Source organism: Quercus lobata, chromosome 8 (genome assembly GCF_001633185.2).
Source record: "Quercus lobata isolate SW786 chromosome 8, ValleyOak3.0 Primary Assembly, whole genome shotgun sequence".
Taxonomy (NCBI): domain Eukaryota; kingdom Viridiplantae; phylum Streptophyta; class Magnoliopsida; order Fagales; family Fagaceae; genus Quercus; species Quercus lobata.
In genome coordinates, this window is record NC_044911.1 from 42,441,583 (window position 1) to 42,463,882 (window position 22,300).

At 33.3% G+C, this 22,300-nt stretch overlaps 3 protein-coding genes across 3 annotated transcripts; all 3 read right to left on the reverse strand.

Moving 5' to 3' along the window:
- Positions 1-442: 442 nt before the first annotated feature.
- On the reverse strand, positions 443-4,197 carry LOC115957694 (GDSL esterase/lipase 1-like). Its single transcript, XM_031076004.1, has 5 exons — positions 3,933-4,197; positions 3,721-3,842; positions 2,892-3,122; positions 2,532-2,787; positions 443-678 (listed from the first exon to the last, which is right to left on the reverse strand). The coding sequence occupies exons 1-5, from the start codon at positions 4,195-4,197 to the stop codon at positions 443-445; spliced, it is 1,110 nt and encodes a 369-aa protein (XP_030931864.1).
- Positions 4,198-10,065: 5,868 nt separating this feature from the next.
- LOC115957695 (GDSL esterase/lipase 1-like) lies at positions 10,066-13,876 on the reverse strand. The gene is made up of 5 exons (XM_031076005.1): positions 13,603-13,876; positions 13,394-13,515; positions 12,608-12,838; positions 11,960-12,215; positions 10,066-10,301 (listed from the first exon to the last, which is right to left on the reverse strand). The coding sequence occupies exons 1-5, from the start codon at positions 13,859-13,861 to the stop codon at positions 10,066-10,068; spliced, it is 1,104 nt and encodes a 367-aa protein (XP_030931865.1). The 5' UTR covers positions 13,862-13,876.
- Positions 13,877-15,828: 1,952 nt separating this feature from the next.
- On the reverse strand, positions 15,829-17,742 carry LOC115958051 (GDSL esterase/lipase 1-like). The gene is made up of 5 exons (XM_031076413.1): positions 17,481-17,742; positions 17,265-17,386; positions 16,603-16,833; positions 16,219-16,474; positions 15,829-16,111 (listed from the first exon to the last, which is right to left on the reverse strand). Exons 1-5 carry the CDS (start codon positions 17,740-17,742, stop codon positions 15,873-15,875), a joined length of 1,110 nt encoding a protein of 369 aa, XP_030932273.1. The 3' UTR covers positions 15,829-15,872.
- Between the last annotated feature and the right edge of the window lie 4,558 nt (positions 17,743-22,300).

The window sequence follows — 22,300 nt, forward strand, 5'->3', positions numbered from 1 at the left end:
CTAAAAAGGATAAGAATGTTCAATCTTTTGTTTCATGATATCAGGAGTTCCACTCCATAATAGCTTAGCAAATTATTGACACACATATTAGCTCAGCAAGTCCACTTAAAGAAAACAGAATTACCAAGTAATGGGAATATGGATACCCACATTTTGAGAAGGATGTCCACATAACCTAAAAATAAGGTTTAGTGAGAATCTCTATGCCCTTAAGTATAAGGATTCCTTTGAGTTATTTACAACAAAATACCTAAGTGGATTCCTAAAATCCAAAAAGACTATCCTGAAACTTGTAAGTGGAGTATGATCATACAACTTGAAATATTGAATATATTTATTACTTCGGCATAAAAATACAATTCTTATTTGGATTTTAATGATAATATAACATGATTCACTTATTTTTATTTTTTTAATAAAAAAAAAATCAAATTTACATTCATTAGTTTTCAAACAATGCTTTAAGATTGTAAGGTCCTGTGATATTAGGAGTTCCATTCCACATTAGCTCAGCAAATTGTTGGTTGGCCTTTTCGGAGGGATGAATGGAGTCAAAGAACACATATTCGCTAACATTATGACATAATTTGTATTCTTTGACAGATCTCTTGCCTCCACAACTAAGAATTCCTCTATATGGACCGGTTCCACAACATGCAATCTTGCTTATCTTGAAACCTTCACCAAAAAAATAAAAATAAAACAGAGATACTTTTAGTTTATAGAACTAAAATGCCAAACTATAAGAGCACTCATATCAGTGTGTGTATAATAGAAAAAGATGTGAAATCTACACAATTTTGTTCAAAAACTCCCCACATCAGTTCTTCCATAACACTATTGATTTACATTTTTGCTACTGTAATCGTGCAAATATGCACGGCTACTGTAGCTTTGTATCTGAATATTTTATCAATTCCTCATTTCATCTCTCTCCCTCTCTATTCTTCGCTTTACTGTCTCTCTCACATAAATGCATCCTCCACCACAACCCACCACCAACTAGCCCCCACCATCACCACAACTCACAACCCATTACAAAATTTGATCTTATCGCAAAATCAGATCTACCCATCAACTAGAAAACCCAAATCATCAAATCCAATGGCAGCTCAAACCCATCAACCCAAACCTAAAATCAAATCCAATTGGTAGCACAAAAAACCATACAATGGAAGAAGCAGCAGCGGTGGAAGAAAGAATAAGAAGAATAAGAAGCAGCAACAATGGAAGAAGAAGAAGAAGAAGCAGTAGCAGCAGCGCTGGAAGAAGAAGAAGAAGCATGGGTAGATGAAGAGGAAGAAGCGACAGAAGAGGAAGAAGTAGGGGTGGCAAGTGTTTGGGAAGAAGAAGTGGTGGCAAATGTTTGGGAAGAAGAAGAAGAAGAAGAAGAAGCAGCTACAATGGATTTGGGTTTGGGACGAGAGAGATCTGATGGAGGTGAGAGGTGAGACCCAAAGGATTCATTTGGTTGGACGGATGGAAAAGTGGGTAGATAAAAAATATTTTGATTTCCCTCCTTTTTGTTGGTTGGGAGTGGAAAAGTGAGAGTATGGAAAAAGTGAGTTTATATAAATTTACTCATATACCATTGATAAAAAATGACGCCCAAAAAGTGACAAGCAAAAAAAAGGAATTAACCAAATTTATTAAAAAATAAAAATCATGTCATGAAAATAAAAATCATGCCCAGTTAAACCAAAAAAAAAAAAAGAAGAAGAGAAGAAGAAGACAAACAAAACAAAGCACCACGCCACAGCCCAGAAAAAAAAAAAAGAAAAAAGAAAAAGAAGGCAATGTCCCAGGAAAGTTATTTAAAAAAAAAAAAAAAATTAGGGTGAAACCCATGTGCACTGCTTAGGTAAAGCAAAAGCTATTAAAAAGAAAAAAAGAAAAAAGAAAAAAGAAAAAGAAATGGGCAATGGGATGGCCATTTCGTCATTTAATCTCAAATTTCTCCCTACCTTGTAATCTCCCAATTTTGTGGAGAAAACTTTTTGGTAGGCCTAGGAAGAAAATACCCAAGCCATACCATTTTTTTCTCCCCCCCCCCCCCCCCAACCAAACAAACTTCAAAAAGTTTTCCCTCCTCATTTTCTCTCTCTAATCTCCCAATTTTGTGGAGAAAACTTTTTGGTAGGCCTAGGGAGAAAATACCCGAGCCATACCATTTTTTTTCCCCCCCCCCCCCCCTCTCCCAAACAAATTTCAAAAAGTTTTCCCTCCTCATTTTCTCTCTCTCTCTCTCTCTCTCTCTCTCCCTAAAATCCACTTTACCAAACACACCCAAAGAGTAGAAAGAGAGAGAAACAAGTTATTATAAATGAAAATAATAATAATAATAAATGATTATTTAAATAAAATATGGTGTATAATAAACAGTTTGATGTGGGTGTTTTGCAAGGTGATTGTGGAAAATAGAAAAAGTAGGCTCTTATGCTAAAATAAACAAGAAGGAAATTTTAGCTAGACTAATGCTAATGCTCAACAATAATAAAACACATTATGCACTATAAAAATGATTGACATACCATATTTTGAAGGGTTATTTATACTTTCACTTAGAGAAGTGTATGTATCCGCTATTGAATATTTGAATCCATTGAGCTGATTTTCTAGCTCCTGCAAGGATTTAGAAAGTGCTTCATTGTGCAATTTTGCTAGTGTTGAAAGTTCCTCAACGCATGCACCTGTGTTATTCGGACTTAGTGCTCTTGCAATTGGCAAACAGCCCAATGGTGCCAAGTTTGGAATCGCAATTTTCCTTCCACCTTTCTTATATATTCCCTAGCACATCAAGATATGGTTATTTAGTATAACAAATTTTTGCGAATGTAAATAACAAGAATTAAATAGAATGACAATTTATTTTGAATATTGAATGTTATTACTTTTATCACACTTGTTAAGTTGCCGATCACTATATCTACGTATTCTTCCGGAGAGTAGGTTTGAAGAGCACTAGAATTTGAGGTGGAAAGGGCAAAATAATCATTGCTACCAATGCTAATTAAGTAAACTGCTGTCGCCAATAATGTCCTGGCTTCTTCATGTCCTAGTCTTGTCCTCAACAGCTTCACCAATTTCTTATAATAATGTAGTTGAGATTTTAGGTCAATCATCTGCCCCAAATTAAAAGAAAAGGAGATTAGGAATATATATATATATATATATATATATATGGCCTATTCAGGCATTTGAAATTTGGGTAATATGTTATTGCAAGCACACTATTTCAACATGAGTTATTGCTAGAGATGCAGTCTCCATCCAACACACGAGCATTGGACAAGAGCCAACATATCACCATTTTAAAATATGTATCATGTTGTAGTCACCTACAATTTACCAAAGTACTAGAGGGAAGCCAAAATCCTCTAGTTCGCTACCATATGATTTGCATACCTTACTGTCAATTAATTAGATAATTTAGATAAGGCTCTATTGGCAATGTAAATTTCAAGCCTATCTATCATTTATATATTTATTTCTTTATTGAGCACGACATGATCAATTTCACTAAACATTTAATTAAGCCTTCCAAATTTCTTCTAAAAAAGAAAAAGCTGCCTAATTAATACTGATAGTCATTGGACAAAATGAGATCTTCCCTTGTCCTATTAATTATTAAAGATTGGAGAGTGAAATTTCAATATTGTCAGTATTGTACATGTGTGTGTGTGTATGTATATACACACACTTGATGTAAAAGATACATACTAATCCTTGGTTAGTTTCGACAAGAGCCCCGGCTCCGGCAGAAGCAAAGTTTGTTCCGTCAGTATATTGATGATAACCGGGATATAGAAGTGGCGTAATGAATGGCAACTTTGCAAACTCAGCTGTAATAAAATTTCAACAATCAATTTACTAACATTTCAAATTCTTAAAAAGAAAAATAAAAAGAAAAAGAAAGATTAATAGCATTTGACCAATAAAATCTGGGATTAGGCGTCCATTAGAAAATCTTCCAGTGGGGTAGTTGAAGAAGGTCTCCCCATACGGTCCATAATTTGCTAGGTTATCAGTGGTGGTGTTGATATAGTCATTGTTTCCAGCATCGAATAATGAATCCCCAAAGATGAATAGGGCAACATGTTGTTGTTTTGGCAGGCATATGTGACCAAGACTATGGGTTGGGGTAAGAAAGACTACAAACAAAACCAAAAAACAGAAATGGAACCTAAAACTCACCATGTTATAAACCTAGCTCGTTCACTTTTGTTCTCATTAGTTAGTTGCACTTGCCATTTATAGAGAACTTTGCGTTATTACTTGGTCAAAAAGAAAAAGAAAAGAAAAGAAAGCAGAATGCTTTGTTTATCATAAGGAAAAGGAAGAGATGAAGCTTCCTCGTTCCATGGTACGTAGTCGTCGGTGGCACGTTGTTGCTTTCACAGTTTCGCCATGGTCAAAAACTTTTAAGCTGTAAGAATTGAAGGACAGTGTCGGTCTTAAATAATTACTATATATATATATATATATATATATCAAATAATTAAGGCATAGGAGAAATGGAGCAGGTATAACCACTATATACTTTTCTCTGCTAAAACAAACGTTTAATGACAATTTATATATGTATTATATATAGGCACTTAGGCTTTCCTAGAGATAAGTAGGACATATATTTTTCTATATGCTAGAATAGAAATGTAAGACAAAGATTAGTATTAGTAGTCATTATCATATACATTAAGCATTCAACAACTCGTGTGTTATTGTGTTTTATACTTTATGCTTTCGTTTCCGCATCCATATTAGCATATTCAACATGGTGTATCAATGCTAATATTTAACATGGTATCAGAGCCACCTTCTTGTGGTCATGGTTTTCTGTCCTTACGGTATATTTAAGAGCAATCTTTGTCTTCCTCGGTGTTTTTCTTCGCTGCGTTCATCTTCTTTGGCTTCCTACTACTGCCGTCAAAACTCTTCGGTATAATCAAGCCACTGTTAGAAGTCGCATCAACACTGCAAGACCATTGCCTTCCTCAAACTACCGTCATAGAACCAAACTTCATTCAAGGGATCTTCTCAACCTTATCAAATCTCAAAATTTCATCAAGCTTCCATCTTGAATTTGAGAGGGGGTGTTAGAGATATATTAGCCCATTAGCATAGGTCCAAGCCTAATTCTACTTTGTGTGCAAGTCAAATCTCCTACTTGTACTAGAAGTCTATTAGTCTAGGGTTTAGTCTACTATATATACACATGATATAATTCATTGTAACACAGGATTTGTACTACACTCTAATATATTATTTATATAGCCCTTAGGGTTTCCTCCGTGGATGTAGGCCGTTAGGCTGAACCACGTAAACCTCGTGTGTTATTGTGTTTTATAGTTTATGCTTTCGCTTCTGTATCCATATTAGCATATTCAACATGGTGTATCAATGCTAATATTTAACATGTTGCACGGGCAATCTAGTTTAATGATCAAATTTGTATATACTATCATTAAACTGCAGAATTAATATATTTTATAATAATGCAAATCTGTATGTCTGTTTTGTGATGGTCCAAGTGCCAATAATTCATCTAGCTAGCGAAGAAGCTCCACCGCTTTGTACATAAAATTGTTGATGAGTGAGATATTTTTCTTAAGAAAATTGGGACCGCAAATAATCTAGCTGGCGTGATAACTATGTTAGTTCCTTTGCACAAGTTAAAGCACTGTTTGGACTTGATTGATGATGTTTGCATTTTGAGATAGCATTTATGGGTTTTTGTGAAGGCATTTGACGAGGATTAATCCAATTCAAGCTAATTAGGTGAAGATCGATTTATAACGTAGCTTGAATATAAATTCCATTTGGGATGGTTAGTGTTTATATTTGTTTTGTTGAGTTTAAATCGAACTTGAGTTCTCGTTTTGACCTGGCCGACTTTGACAAAGCAAATATATATGGGCTGCGGCTTGGTTAAATTGCTTTCCTTTGACAATTTCACTGAGAGAAAATATAAGTTTCTTCTTCTTTTTGTTATTTGTGAGAGAGAGCAGTTTTGGGTGTATTTTACTTTCGTATTGTTTTGTTAGTGAATTTTTTTTTCTTGTAGTACTTTGCCTATGAACATAGGCCTAAAATCAAATTACGTAAATATATACTTGATTTTTTCTTTTTCTTTTTTGTTTTTGGGATTGGTTGTAACTTTTTTTTTTCTTTTTTTCCTTCTATTTGCATGTGTGGAAGTGCGTCTAGAGGCTCTTTTGCTTCCCCACTTTGAAGGCTTCACAACATCATTATTTTGTTCATTTGATTTTGAAACCAAATTTTACCACCACAAATGTGTTTCTCTTATATTTCAATTGTGTACTTCGGCCCACTTTGGTATTGTTCGGTCCACTTTGGTACTATCCTGTCCACATTGGTCATATTCAGTCCATTCTATCCACTTCAGTCTATTCAGTCCAAGTTGGTCATATTCAGTCCACTTTGGTTCTATTCGGTCCATTTTATCCACTTTGGTCCCATTCGGTGCATTCAATCTTATCTATACTACTATTTACGGGGCTTCCCCTATTTGGACCAGATTTTTTTTTGTTCCAAAATACTCCTATAGTCTACGTTTAAGTATGGACAAAATTTGGTAAAAAAAGTTTCTTTAACTCCCATGTAATACACTATCTATAAAATAGGAACATACTCCCAATAGCTTGCCTTCACCACCCACAATCCCAAATTTTTTGAAACCCACGTATAATTCATAGCACACAACCAACTGATTTCCCAATCTAAATCTTAAACTCCCTCTCAAAAATGTTACTCACAATCAAATGGTTTCTAGAAATGTTTACACCCAGGAAACAACTCTTGCCCAGATCACCACCGTTTGATGCAACTTTACGGGTTCCTCTAAAATTGTATGGTTTGTTTTTTTTTTTTTGGGTTGGATTTGATTACTATGTCTGATTTTTTGGAATTGAAACTACAAATCCAGGGCACAGAAAAAGAGAGAGAGAGACTGAGAGAGAGAGTTCGTTTTCCACAATAGAGAGTATTATCAATATTATTCAATAAAGATGGCTGGACAAAATTGGGGAAGGTAGAAGAGAATTATGAAGGTATCGTGTGGGTTTGGATCCACATTCACATTCACGTTTCCTTGTGTTTGTGCTTTTTTTTTTTTTTTTTTAAAGACCAACGCTCGGTGCACTGTTCATGGGACATGAATAGTGCACCAAGGCATATGAACAGAAAAAAAAAAAAAAAAAAAAAAAAAAAAAAAAGAGTGAACAGTAATTTTTCACCTATTTAAAAATTATTTTGTTACAGTGTTTTCAGTTTTTAATAAAATAAGTTGTATCCAAACAGAACCATCACATTCCAACTGCATCGTTGCCAAGGTTTTGTCTCACCCTTTTGAATTAATGCTATTTAAGAATTATTAATTACTCTGCTTATTTTTTGAATTTCCTTTTCTTTCTTTTTTTTTCTTTTTTTACATTGCTAGGTTTTGAAATTATGCCTTTTTCTAATGTGTTCTGTTTTGTTATGTGTAAGCGGGATTGAAATTGTGGGGTTTCTAATCTTTGCTTAATCTATTTTTTATTATTATTATTTTTTTTCCTTTTTGTGTGCTGCATGGTTATTACAGAGGGTTATCGTTCTTAGAAATGATAAAATGTTAGTTGTAACTTTTGGTAGAAGTTATTTCATGACTTCAAGTCAAAAAATTAGAACTGAGCAATGTTATCTATTGAATCATTTTATTTTTTAGGATGGCAATTCCTTTGACTCTCTTCAATCTTCATCATGCCAACTTTCTTTTCTCACTTCTCATTCTCCCTTCTCTATTCTATCTACAATCTAAACCAATGCAATTTAATTTTGCTGGTGAGGATTGATATTTGTGACTTTGTCTGTTTGAAGTTCTAAACCAATGCAAAAACAATGACGCTATGGAGCAGGGGACATTTGCCCGTGGCCTGTGCAGAAAGTTGTTGAGGGCTCTTTGCAAAGCCTTAGCTGTTTTAAGGCGTGGTCTGCTTCTCATGTGCGCAGGTGTGGAAATGAAGCAGCTCATTTGATGGCTAAGATGGCCAAAACTCTTTCGACGTGTAAGATTTGGGTGGAAGACATTCCACCCATTATTGTAGACCAAGCGCTCAAAGATGTAACAAATATGTTCTCTGTTTCGGTCAATTGAAAAGTTATCCAAGTTGCTTATAAAAAAAAAAAAAAAACCATATTGGACCTTTTGGAATGTTAAAAAGGGTTGTTGGGAAAGGAAAGAGTACTGTTGATGAGCTACAGTCCTAATGTGTTAAATGTGGAGCATTTGGAATGAGGGAAAGGGCTGATCTCTTAAAGGGATTAAGCTGTCCCTCCTGTAGCTTAAGATTGTATATGTTAGATTTTTTTTTTTTTTTTTTTTTTTTTTTTTTTTTTTTTTTTTTTTCAGCGATATTCGATTCTCCTATATATTTCCATAGTTTCCTTAGATCTATATTTGATTTAGGTACTTGATGACAACTTGGATTTTTTTTTTTTTTCCCCAAAGAAAACCATGTGTGATATTGAACATTAGCAAACCAAGTACTACATTGCAGATTTTTAGTTAAAAATAATTATCAACAACTAGCCTCTAAGCACGCGTGCTTAGAGGCTCTTCTATTTTTTGGGTAAGGATTAATAATTTGTATAAATTATAATTTGGGATTCATATATTTTTCAATCACAAAAAAATCTAAGGGTATAATGAGTGTTAAGCATTTGTGATGAGTTTACTATTAATTCCACTATAAAATCAACCAAAGGAGTCTAAAGGTACTTTGCAATTGGTATCAAAACAAGGTTAACTTAGTTTAGGATTTATTTCCTGAGTGTGACCATTGACTCCATTGATCTTTCCTTGACAATCTTGTTGCTCTACGATGGCTGCAATAGTGCCTACTGAACAATGTGCATGAGAGCTTTCTTCAAATCCATTGATGATAAATTTTGGCTCTTTGTCAACAAATGCTAAACCGCTACAGCTCCTAGTGATCAGTGGTCCACTGAGTAACTAATTGCAACTAACCTAAATAGCAAAGGTCTTAATACAATATTCATTGCTATCTCTCAAGAAGAGATTAGGAGAACCTTTAGTGTAGAGAGGGCGAATAAAGCAAAAACTCAAAACTTCAGATGAAATTGAGAATTCTAGGTTTGAAGAGATTAGAATGGCTGATGATGAAACTTTCAACGAATTCTATGCAAACTAAATGATATTGAGAATTCAAGTTTCAACTTAGGAGATAAAATCGTTGAACCTAAGATTGCAGGGAAGATTATGAGATCTTTAAACAAGAGGTTTCATCCTCAGGTATGACCATAGAAGAGAGTAAGGACCTAGATTCTATAAAGGTTGAGGAATTATTACAAACATATGAGCCTACCAACCTCAGACAAGTAAAACAAGTCGATGGCCTTAAAAGAGGATACTGATTCTTCTAGGGATGATCGTATGAGCAACAAATAACCTTCCTTGCTAAACAATTTAGGAGATTTATGAAGAATTCTAGGAATAGAGGCAAGAGAAAACTTCTAAAAAATATGAACCTTCTAAGAATGAATCCAAAGAGAAGTTAAATGCTAAAAAGGATAAGAATGTTCAATCTTTTGTTCCATGATATCAGGAGTTCCAATAGCTTAGCAAATTATCGACACACGCATTAGCTCAGCAAGTCCACTTAAAGAAATCAGAATTACTAAGTAATTCGAATATCCGAATATAGAAACCCACATTTTGAGAAGGAAATCCACATAACCTAAAAATAAGGTTTAGTGGGAATCTCTATGCCCTTAAGTATAAGGATTCCTTTGAGTTATTTACAACAAAATACGGGAATATTTTATATCCTAAGTGGATTCCTAAAATCCAAAAAGACTATCCCGAAACGAAATAATTTGTAAGTGGAGTATGATCATACAACTTGAAATATTAAATATATTTATTACTTTGGTATGAAAATACAATTCTTATTTAGATTTTAATGATAATATAACATGATTCACTTATTTTTTTATATATATAAAAATAAAAAAAATAAAAAATAAAAATCAAATTTACATTCATTAGTTTTCAAGCAACGCTTTAAGATTGTAGGGTCCTGTGATATTTGGAGTTCCATTCCACATTAGCTCAGCAAATTGTTGGTTGGCCTTTTCGGAGGGATGAATGGAGTCAAAGAACACATATTCACTAACATTATGACATAATTTGTATTCTTTGACAGATCTCTTCCCTCCACAACTAAAAATTCCTCTATATGGACCGGTTCCAAAACATGCAATCTTGCTTATCTTGAAACCTTCACCAAAAAAAAAAAAAAAATAGAGAATGTTTTAGTTTATAGAGCTAAGATGACAAACTATAAGAGTACTCATATCAGTGTATGTATAATAGAAAAAGTTATGAAATTTACATAATTTTGTTCAAAAACTCCCCACGTTAGTTCTTCCATAACACTGTTGATTTACATTTTTGCTATAGTAACTAAGCAAATATGCACGGTTACTGTAGCTTTGTATCTCAATATTTTATCAATTTCTCATTTCATCTCTCTCCCTCTCTATTCTTTGCTTCTTTGTCTCTCTTGCATAAATGCAGTCTCCACGGCAACCCACCACCAACCAGCCCCCACCACCACCACAACTCACAACCCCTTACAAAATTTGATATTATCACAAAACCAAATCAACCCATCAACTAGAAAACCCAAATCATCAAATCCAATGGCAGCTCAAACCCATCAACCCAAACCTAAAATCAAATCCCATGTAGCACAAAAAACTATACAATGGAAGAAGCAGCAACAATGGAAGAAAGAATAAGAAGAATAAGAAGCAGCAGCAGTGGAAGAAGAAGAAGAAGCAGGGGCAGAAGAAGAGGAAAAAGTGGCAAAAGAGAAAGAAGCGGCAGGTGTTTTGGAAGAAGAAGCGGTGGCTGAATTTTGGGAAGAAGAAGATGAAGCAGCAACAATAGATCTAGGTTTGGGACGAGAGAGATTTGATGGAGGTGAGAGGCGATACCCAATGGATTTGTTTGATTGAAGGGATGGAAAAGTAAGATGACAGAAAATGATGGGAGAATAGAAAAGTAGGAGGATTGAAAATATTTTGATTTCTGTCCTTTTTGTTGGTTAGGAGTGGAAAAGTGGAGGTGTGAAAAAAAGTGAGTTTATATCAATTTACTCATATACCATTGATAGAAAATGATACCCAAAAAGTGACAAGCAAAAAACAAAAAAAGAAATGGAATCATCTAAATTTATTAAAAAGTAAAAATCATGTCCTGAAAATAAAATGTCTAGTTAAAAAAAAAAAAAGAAAAGAAAAAAAGACAAAGTAAACAAAGTACCACACCACAGCTCAGTAAATCAAAAGAAGAAGAAAAAAGGAAAAAATAAAATAAAAAGAAGGCAACGTCCCAAGAAAGTTAAAATGATAATAATAATAATAAATTCGGGTGAAACCCATGTGCACTGCTCAGGTAAAGCAACTAAGAGAAAAAAAGGGCAAATAATTGGTAATTTCGTCATTTATTCTCAAATTTCTCTCTACCCAATTTTTTATCCATTTTGGGATGAAAACTTTATGGGGCCCGGGATTCTCTCCTCCCCTTCCAACCAAACATATTCCAAAAAGTTTTTCATCCTCATTTTCTCTCTCTCTCTCTCTCTTTTTTAATTTTTTTCCTTCCTCCCTAAAATCCATTCTACCAAACATACACAAAGAGTGGAGAGAGAGAAACGTGTTATTATAAATGAAAATAATAATAATAAATTATTATTTAAATAAAATAGGTTGTATAATAAACAATCTGATGTGGATGTTTTTACAAAGTAATTGTGTAAAATAGAAAAAGTATGCTCTTATGCTAAATTAAACATGAAATTTTAGCTAGATTGATGCTAATGCTCTAACAATAATAAAATACATTACACACTAAATAAAATTATTGACATACCATATTTTGAAGGGTTATTTAGAGTTTCACTTAGAGAAGTGTAGGTATCCGCTATTGAATATTTGAATCCATCGAGCTGATTTTCTACCTTCCGCAAGGATTTCGAAAGTGCTTCATTGTGCAATTTTGCTAGTGTTGAAAGTTCCTGAATGCATGCACCTGTGTTATTCGGACTTTGTGCTCTTGCAATTGGCAAACAGCCCAATGGTGCCAAGTTTGGAATCGCAAATTTCCTTCCACCTTTCTTATATATTTCCTAACACATCAAGATATGGTTATTTAGTATAACAAATTTTTGCGAATATAAAAAACAAGAATTAAATAGAATGACAATTTATTTTGAATGTTGAATGTTATTACTTTTGTGGGGGATTTTCCTCCGCAAGGAGTTTGTCCTCTTTGGGGAGCTAGGCCCGCAAGGTTTTGTTCTCGTCCATGTGCTGAGTAGTGGTACACTCATGGTCGCTCCAGAAGCTTATAAACCATGAGTGGGGCGCATCTCTAACCGATGTGGGACTCATGCGGTTGGTACGCGAGGACAAAGTCCTTGGCTGCCCCCTAGCCCTACACTCGGGGATGAGAACAAAACCTTGCGGGCCTGGCTCCCCAAAGAGGACAAACAGCTTGCGGGGGAAAATCCCCCACAACTTTTATCACACTTGTTAAGTTGCTGATCACTATATCTACGTATCCTTCCGGAGAGTAGGTTTGAAGAGCACTGGAATTTGAGGTGGCAAGAACAAAATAATCATTGCTGCCAATGCTAATTAAGTAAACTGCTCTCGCCAATAATTTTTTGGTTTCTTCATGTCCTAGTTTTGTCCTCAACGGCTTCGCCAATTTCTTGAAATAATGTAGTTGAGTTTTTAGGTCAATCACCTGCCCCAAAAATTAAAGGAAAAGAAGATTAGGAAAATATGGCCTACTCGAGCATTTGAAATTTGGATAATATGTTATTGCAAGCACACTATTGCAACATGAGTTATTGCTAGAGGTGCGGTCTTCATCCAATACACGAGCATTGGACAAGAGCCGACATGTATCATGTCATCGTCACCTACAATTTACCAAAGTATTAGAGGGAAGCCAAAAACCTCTAGTTCGCAGCCATATGATTTGCATACCTCACTATTAATCAATCAGATAATTTAGATAAAGCTCTATTGCCAATGCAAATTTCAAGCCTATCTATCATTTATATATTTATTTCTTTATTAAGCATGACATGATCAATTTCACGAAACATTTAATTAAGCTTCCAATTTTCATCTAAAAAAAAAAAAAAAGCTGCATAATTAACAATACTGATAGTCATTGGACAAAATGAGATCTCCTTGTCCTATTAATAAGGATTAGAGACTGAAATTTCAATATTGTCAGTATTGTACATGTGTGTGTGTATATATACACACATTTGATGTAAAAGATACATACAAATCCTTGGTTAGTTTCGGCAAGAGCCCCAACTCCATCAGAAGCAAAGTTTGTCCCATCAGTATATTGATGATAACCGGGATATAGAAGTGGCGTAATGAATGGCAACTTTGCAAACTCAGCTGTAATAAAATTTCAACAATTAATGTACTAACAATTCAAATTCTTAAGAAAGAAGAAGAAAGAAAGTAAGATTAATAGCATTTTACCAATAAAATCTGGGATTAGACGTCCATTAGAAAATCTTCCAGTGGGGTAGTTGAAGAAGGTCTCCCCATACGGTCCATAATTTGCTAGGTTATCAGTGGTGGTGTTGATATAGTCATTGTTTCCAGCATCGAATAATGAATCCCCAAAGATGAATAGGGCAACATGTTTTGGCAGGCATATGTGACCAAGACCATTGGTTGGGGTAAGACAGGCTACAAACAAAACCAAAAAACAGAAATGGAACCTGAAACTCGCCATGTTACAAACCTCGTTCACTTTTGTTCTCGTTAGTTTGTTGAACTTGCCATTTATAGAGAACTTTGCTTTATTACTTGGTCAAAAAGAAAAAAAGAAAAAGAAAGTATAATGCATTGTTTATCATAAGGAAGAGATGAAGCTTCCTCATTCCTTTGTACGTTGTCGTCGGTGGCATGTTGTTGCTTAAACGTTAAACAGTCAACAACTTGCCAAAATAAGCGAACCTTGGATGCTAATCTTGGACATTAGATTACGTTATACGTTGTACCATGGACTTTATTATTACCAGACTGAAATCCATGTGTTGCACGGACTTTATTATATACAGTCAACAATTTTGTATATACTATCATTGAACTGCAGAATTAATATATTTTATAATAATGCAAATCTGTATGTATATTTTGTGATGGTCGAAGTGCCCAATAATTCATCATGCCAGCGAAGAAGCTCCACCACTCTCAAACTAGGCATTTAAATATTCGCTTCCACTTTGTACATAAAATTGTTGATGAGTGGGATATTTTTCTTTAGAAAATCGGGACTGCAAATAATCTAGCTGGCGTGATAACTATGTTAGTTCCTTTGCATTCTGATAATTTTTGCATTCTACGATAGCATTTATGGGTTTTTGTGAAGGCATTTGACGAGGATTAGTCTAATTCAAGCTAATTCGGTGAAGATCGATTTATATCGTAGCTTGAATATAAATTCCTTTGACAAAGCAAATATATATGGGCTGCGGCTTGGTCAAATTGCTTTCCTTTGACAATTTCACTGAGAGAAAATATAAGTTTTTTCTTCTTTTTGTTATTTGTGAAAGAGAGCAGTTTTGGGTGTATTTTACTTTCGATTTGTTTTGTTAGTGAAATTTTTTTCTTGAAGTACTTAGCCTATGAACGTAGGCCTAAAGTTGAATTACATAAATATATACTTGATTTTTTCTTATTCTTATTCTTTTTTGTTTTTGGGGTGTGGTTAATTGGTTGTAACTCTTTTTTTTTTTTTTTTTTTTTAATTTTTTTTCTTCGTTCCTTCTATTTGCATGTGTGGGAGTGTATCTAGAGGCTCTTTTGATTGCAAATAATCTCCTAATATTTAGAATATCTCCAATATTTAGGATAACAAAAGTCTCGGGTACGTCTTGCATGTCCCTAAGGATGATGAAGTCCTTAGATAATTGAATTATGTTAAAGTTATCAAGCCCAATAATTATCAAAGCCCAAGCCCAATCCTTAATGTGCAAGCCGAAAATAATATATGTACTACAAGTTGTTAATCATGGTTTTTTTGTATTGTTAATTTAGGGTTTAGGGTTTAACTTCTTATAAATATCCCATATTTGGTTCATTGTAAAAAAATTTTTAAAAAAAAAAAAATTGAGATTATAGTGAAGATGTAACCATCAAAAACTTCCTTAGTAAACGCAGGCTGTTAAGACGAATCACGTAACGTTGCGTTCTCTCTCCTCTCCATATTCTCTCAATTTAGATTTTCATAAATATAACATGGTATCAAAGCCACAACATTGATCTTCTATTGTTTCAGTGCAACAACAATGCATGTTATGCGTGAACTTTTTTTTTTTTTCTTTTCATTCTGTTACCAGCAAGAATCTAGTTGGATGATCAAATATATATATATATATATATATAATTGTTAGGTTTTTAGACCCAAGTTTTAGAATTACAAGTGTATTAATAAAGTTGATTAATTAGGCCAATATTTAATTCAAGTGCAAATAATTAAAGCTTATATGACATGCATGTAGAATAATGTGTTACCAATTGCACAAGATCAATTACAGTGGAAACGGCGATATAGTGACAAAGATCCATGCTTAATTACTTTTTATTATTTAAATTTTAATAATAACATTTATGACGAAAATCCATGCTTAATGACTTTTTTTATATATATATTTAAATTCTAATAATAACTTGATTTTCAAAAAAAAAAAAAAATTCAATAATAACATTTATGAGTCACTCAATGCTTATGAAATCTACATTTATTTGTGTTCAAACAATGCTTTGAGATTATAAGGTCCTGTAACATTGGGAGTTCCACTCCACATTAGCTCTGCGAATTGCTGGTTGGCTTTTTCTGAGGGATGAACAGTGTCAAAGAACACATATTCACTAGCATTCTCACATAATTCGTACTCTTTAACTGATCTCTTTCCTCCACAACTATTAATTCCTTTGTACGGTCCAATTCCACAACATGCAATATACCCTTCCTTAAAACCTTCATCACAACATATTTACAACCAAAATGTTGGTATCAGATTATGATAGAAATAACAATAATTAAGTAAATTCTACACTATGAAAATGATCATGACATTGACATACCATATTTCAAAGGATTATTTATTCTTTCACTCAGAATGGTGTAGGTATCGGCTATTGAATATCTGAATCCATTGAGATCGTTCTCTAGATTGTGGAGAACTTCGGTAAGTGCTTTATTATGCAGTTTTGCTAGGGCTGTCAGTTCATGCTTGCATTCATTTGTCTTTCCTGAATTTAGTGCTCTTCCCAATGGAAGACAACCCAATGGCGCCAAGTTTAGAAACCCAAATTTTCTTCCTCCTTCCTTATATATTTCCTAGCAAATCAAAATATAGTTACGGGTATAAGCAACAGTCCGAAAAAGAAGGTAAGGAGATCGAGGGGGGAATATACAATAAGTATGTAGAATGAATTTGTGATGAATACATTGTTAATTTTTATTACCTTGATCACAAATGTCAAATTGCCGATCACCATGTCTACATATTCTTTTTGAGAATAGGATTGAAAGATGCTGGAATTCCTCGTGAAAGGGACTACATAATCATTAGCTCCAATGTTAATTAAGTATACAGCTCTGGACAATAATGTCTTAGCTTCTGCATCATCAAGTTTTTCGCTCAACAGCCTCTCGAAGTTCTTGAAATAACTTAATTGAGTTTTTAGGTCGATCACCTATAAATAAATAAAAATGCATTAAAATATTTGCTTCATGGAAGCGCACACATGCAATAAATACACTATCTTTTTAAGGAAAAGGTATATCCAATTATGGGTATATGTATCTTCTCATGACTCACAACAGATAAATCTCATTCATCAGATCAACCCATTTGTTTTGAGAGAGAAGATATATATACATACCTGAAAACAATATATATTTTTCCCTGTTTAAGACAATAAAAAATACTAAAAATATTACAAATTTTACTAAATAATTATAAATAATTATTTATAATTTGATGTGAATAAGTATGAATAGTGCATTTCTACTAGATGATATCATGATTGCAATCCTATAAATGTGTGTGAAGTTTATATTACCTTAACATATATATATATATATATATATATATAACGCCTACTTAATATTAAAGATTACATACCATTCCTTGGCGAGTTTCAGCAAGAGCACCGGCTCCAGCGGATGCGAAGTTTGCCCCATCAGTATATTGATGGTAACCAGGATGTAGATATGGTGTAATGAATGACAACTTTGCAAACTCAGCTGAAATAAAACAAACAATTAATACATATAATAAAAAAATAAAAAACTGAGATTTTATAGAAAACAAGACAGTACATATGTAGCAATATATTACCAATAAAATCTGGAATTATACGGCCATCGGAATATCTCCCAGAAGAGTACTTGAAAAAGTTCTCCCCATATGGCTCATAATTTGCTTGGTAATCAGTAGTGGTGTTGATATAATTATTATTTCCAGCATCAAATAATGAATCTCCAAAGATGAATAAGGCAACATGTTCTTCTGGCAGGCAAAGGTGACCAAGGCTGTGGGTTGAGATGAAAAGGGTTGTAAACAAAACCAAGAAACACAAGTAGAACCTTAAGCCCATCATGTTCAATCTTTACAACTTTTTTTTTTTAACTTCTATTTATTAGTTGCAATTTTCTTTTATAGGCTGCTTGATTTGTGCTTTACAAGAGGAAAAAGGAAGTTTTGCTTCAGTTGATCTTTCATAGAAGGTTGATTGGTTCATTGTCTTCATATTGACTACGTTCATGATTTGTGTACTCTGACCTTGTGCAGTTACCTTGGAATTTTTATATGCGACAAAGAGTATTCTTTGAAAAATCCAAGTTCAAAGTCATAATGCTCTAGTTTCAAATGATAAAACTCAACCATCTTTTTCTCTCAATTTCAGATTGCGTTAACAAAGATTAACCCGTACTCCGGTCCATTGATCATTATCAAGAGTTTTGTTACACACACCCAACTACTAAGAAAATTCAAAGATATTTATGTTGTGGGTCCGGCCCACTTTAGCGGCAAGAGAGCCCCATGATGAACAAGTCCTTTTAGAAATAGGGGCACATGAACCATCTCATTCCACCAACAAGTCTCCATAGTTGGTCACCCACATCTATTGGACTCTCAATTATGCTTAATTTTTTTTTTTTTTTTTTTTTTTGCCTCTTTTAATATAATCAGCCATTACGTTCCCCTCCTTGTAAAACAAAAAACAAATTCTAAGTCAAAGTCACCACTACCACAATAACAAAGCCTTAGTCTCAAAATTATAAGGTCAACTATAGATCCTCAACATATTAATTAGGGCCGGCTACAACAAATAACCATAAAAGCTCAATATATATATATATATATAGGAATTGCTCGATATTACTTCACAACCTATGGAAAAAAATCCAATATATTTGAAGAAAAGGAAAAAATGATGTGGACCAAAACTATGTATAACAACAAGAAACCAAAATAACAACAACAATAATAATAAGAATACAGAGAAATAAAACCTCTAACATATCCCTCAGTTCCTTCTTTGAGTGGACAACAGCTTTGGGAAAAATTCTTACACTTTGAGAACCTTCTCAAGAGGGGTATTTTATTTTGAGTTGTTACTGTATGTGCCGAAATAGTGGGGACACAATTAAAGAGTAAAAAACTTAAAAACCTCAACTTACAAGGCTCAATTCTAAGATGTAATATATATGCAAGAAACAATCAGCAATCAACACAATATTTCCCATCAAAAGTAGAAAGAAAAGTGATATACACTGGTAATAAAGGTGAAAATCAAAGAAAAATCTGTACCACCTATATATCTATATATATATATATATATATATATATATATACAAGAAAAAATTGCATCAACATAAAAGACTTTTCTCCTTAGGACCCCTCAAATTGATCAGTTTCAACCTTTGCCATACTGTTTTCCACAACCTTATCAAATATGAGTTTATTAAGACAATCATCATTGACGTTTCAATGAGATATTGAGTAAAGTACCATCACACATTCAATGCCAGACATGAGACTCCTGATATGAACTGTTGGGGTACAAAATACCATGTAAATAAAATATTAACGTTTGACATATAACGACATTTTAAAAACTCCGTTATAGACCTTTTTTTTTTTTTTTTTTTTTGATGGACTGTTATAGACCTTTCAGTATAAAAAAAAAAAAAAAAAAAAGACAAAATTTAGTTACAAAATTTGTTGTAACCTAAGGTTATAACCTTACTTAATATATTTTCATTAGAAGTGAATTTTGACAGATCCACAATCGGATTACATTTTTTTCTTATATCTTCCATACTTACGAAATTTCTAAAAAATTAAAGATCAATAACTATGTCATTAATAAATTGTTTAAATTACAAGTTTTTGTAATTTAAAATTATGCATAAAATATAAGCTTATAAATCATATAGTAAATAATATCTGATTGACGCAAAATTTGACATGTGTATTAAGAGTATACAAAACATGCTATTCAACTATTAAATTTTCAAATTATGTAGTAATATTTATTTTATTGAGTAAGGTTATAGCCTAATAGTACAAACAATTTTGTAATTAAATTTTGTCCAAAAAAAAAAAAAAACACATTCGCACAACAGCAAAAATAACCAAGCCAAAATTTAAGAGTAACAACAGCAAAACCCAATCCAAAATCCAAACTTTAAGCATAACCACAGCAAAATAACACATTAGCTTTATTTTTTTTAAAAAAAAATATGAAATTGAAACTATAAAACACAAAAAATAAATAAACTTAGCTAGTGAAAGGGAGAAATACCTTGAAGTGAGGCAACGAATGGAGGACGGGCTTCATCGGCGGCAGCACACTGAGGTAGGGGTGTGCATGGGTCGGGTTGGATCGGGTTGAGGGAATTTTTGACCCAACCCACCATGGTGGGTCAAAAAAAATTCAACCCAACCCAACCCATCACATAAATTCAACCCAACCCAACCCAACCCACGTGGGTCGGGTTGAACCCATGGGTTTGACAATTTTTTATTTATTATTAAATTGAGTAGAAAAAAAAATATAAATATTAATATATTAAAAAAACCTAAAGATTAATATCAATGTAACTCCTTGAAAGCTCAACACTAATGACTAAACAACAATAGTAATTTATTAGAATTTGTGTGAACTAATTGGCTTTTATATAGGATAGGAAAAATTGGTTATTTAAAAAAATTTATTAATTATATAATATTATATTTATATATATATATATTAAATTAGTATTAGTAGAAGGAATTGAGGAAATGAAAATTATTAAATATATAATATATATTTAAATATATATGTATATATATATATATATAAGTGCCCTACAATTGATTTTTTTTTTAATTATTAAATATAAAATATATTTTAAATATATATTAAATATGGGTGGGTCGGGTCGGGTTTGGCGGGTTTGTAATTTTATGACCCAAACCCAACCCGACCCACTATAATAATTTTTTTGGTAACCCAACCCAACCCACCAAGCCTTAAAAACCGACCCAACCCGGTGGGTCGGGTCGGGTTTGGCAGGTTGGTGGGTTTTCTGCACACCCCTACACTGAGGTGTCTCGACGGCGGCACGTTGAAGAGGATTGGCAATGCCACAGTGAGGAGGATTGGCTAGTAAGAGAGAGAGAGAGTGAGAGAAGAACTTATCGAGGCTGCAGAACACTGAGGCAATTGGAGGCCGGTTAGCTCAACGGCGGCACATTGAGATGGTAGGGGGCAACATGTTGAAGATGGAGAGAGAGAGAGAGAGAGAGAGAGAGAGAGAGAGAGATGGGTTAGAGAGAGTGATATGATCAAACGACTTAGAGAGAGATCTGATTTGGGTTTAAAATTTTAACCCTAATTTTTTTTTTTTTTTTTTTTTAAATTTAAGGGCCCTATTGTGGCTCTTTCAAGCGCCGTAATAGGTAGTGTCACTTTTTATTTATTTAATCAGGAATGACCTATTGCGGCACTTTCTAAGTGCCGTAATAGGTGAGGTCTATAATCGTGTTTGTTAAAAAAACAACTTTAGGTTGGCTATGGTCAGGTTTTATAAATGTGGGTATAGCCGTATAGGTCTTATTTTTAAAAAAATAAAAAATTATTCAGTTGGACCTATAACTACGCTTTTTGAACGCAACAGTTGACCCTATCCAAAAAAATGTGGCTAAAAATACATAGAAATGCGGTTATAGACTTAACCTATAACTGCGTTTTAAAAACGCAACTATAGGTTAGTAGTTTAAGCTTCGTTTTTTGAAAATGCAGCTAAAAAGTGTGGCTATAGCTCGCGTATTTAGTAGTGTATGTTGTTTTGGTCATGAGCCTGAAAAAGAAGACAGGAGAGAGAGAGAGAGAGAGAAAAAAAAAATTGTTGCCACCTTCGAAATAAATAATTAGTGTATGTGAGAGTAAAAAAAATAAGAAGATATTTTATAATCGTGAGACATACACAAGAGGACTTATTATTGTATTTGGTGAATCTCAAGTTAGGCATAAACTTGAGAATTATTGAAATTTATTTAATAATAGTGAATTTATTCAAAGTTTGTCTTGTGGTTTTTCTCTTCAATGAGAAATGGTTTTTTCAACTAAATATTTGTGTTATTATATGTGATTATTATTTTGAATTGATAATATTGGTGATAATATTATTTAGGACCCAACAGTTTACCATTGGACCTTTACATTTCACAATGATATTCTTTGAAAAGTCCAACTCCAGTTGCCTTTAGTTTTGAACACATGCTAATAATATGCTTCTTTTTGTGGTCATGATACTCTGGTATCTAATGAGAAAATTAAGGGTAAAATATTATTTTAATCCCTAAACTTTCATCAAAGTTCGTTTTTTGTCCCCAAACATTCAAATGTTTGATTTTAGTCCCTAAACTTTCTAAAATGTTATATTGTTCATCCTTTTGTTTAAATCTATTAGTTTTTGTCCTATATGGCCTAATGAAGTGCTGATATGGTATCTAACTTGGATTGAATCATTTTACTTCCTAAAAGAAAAATAGACATATGACTCACAATGATTTGTGCACATGAAAATTATTTTTTAAATAGACAAAATTACCCCTCACTCCCTCTGTTGACGCACACTTGATAGAAATTACATAGCTGATTAATT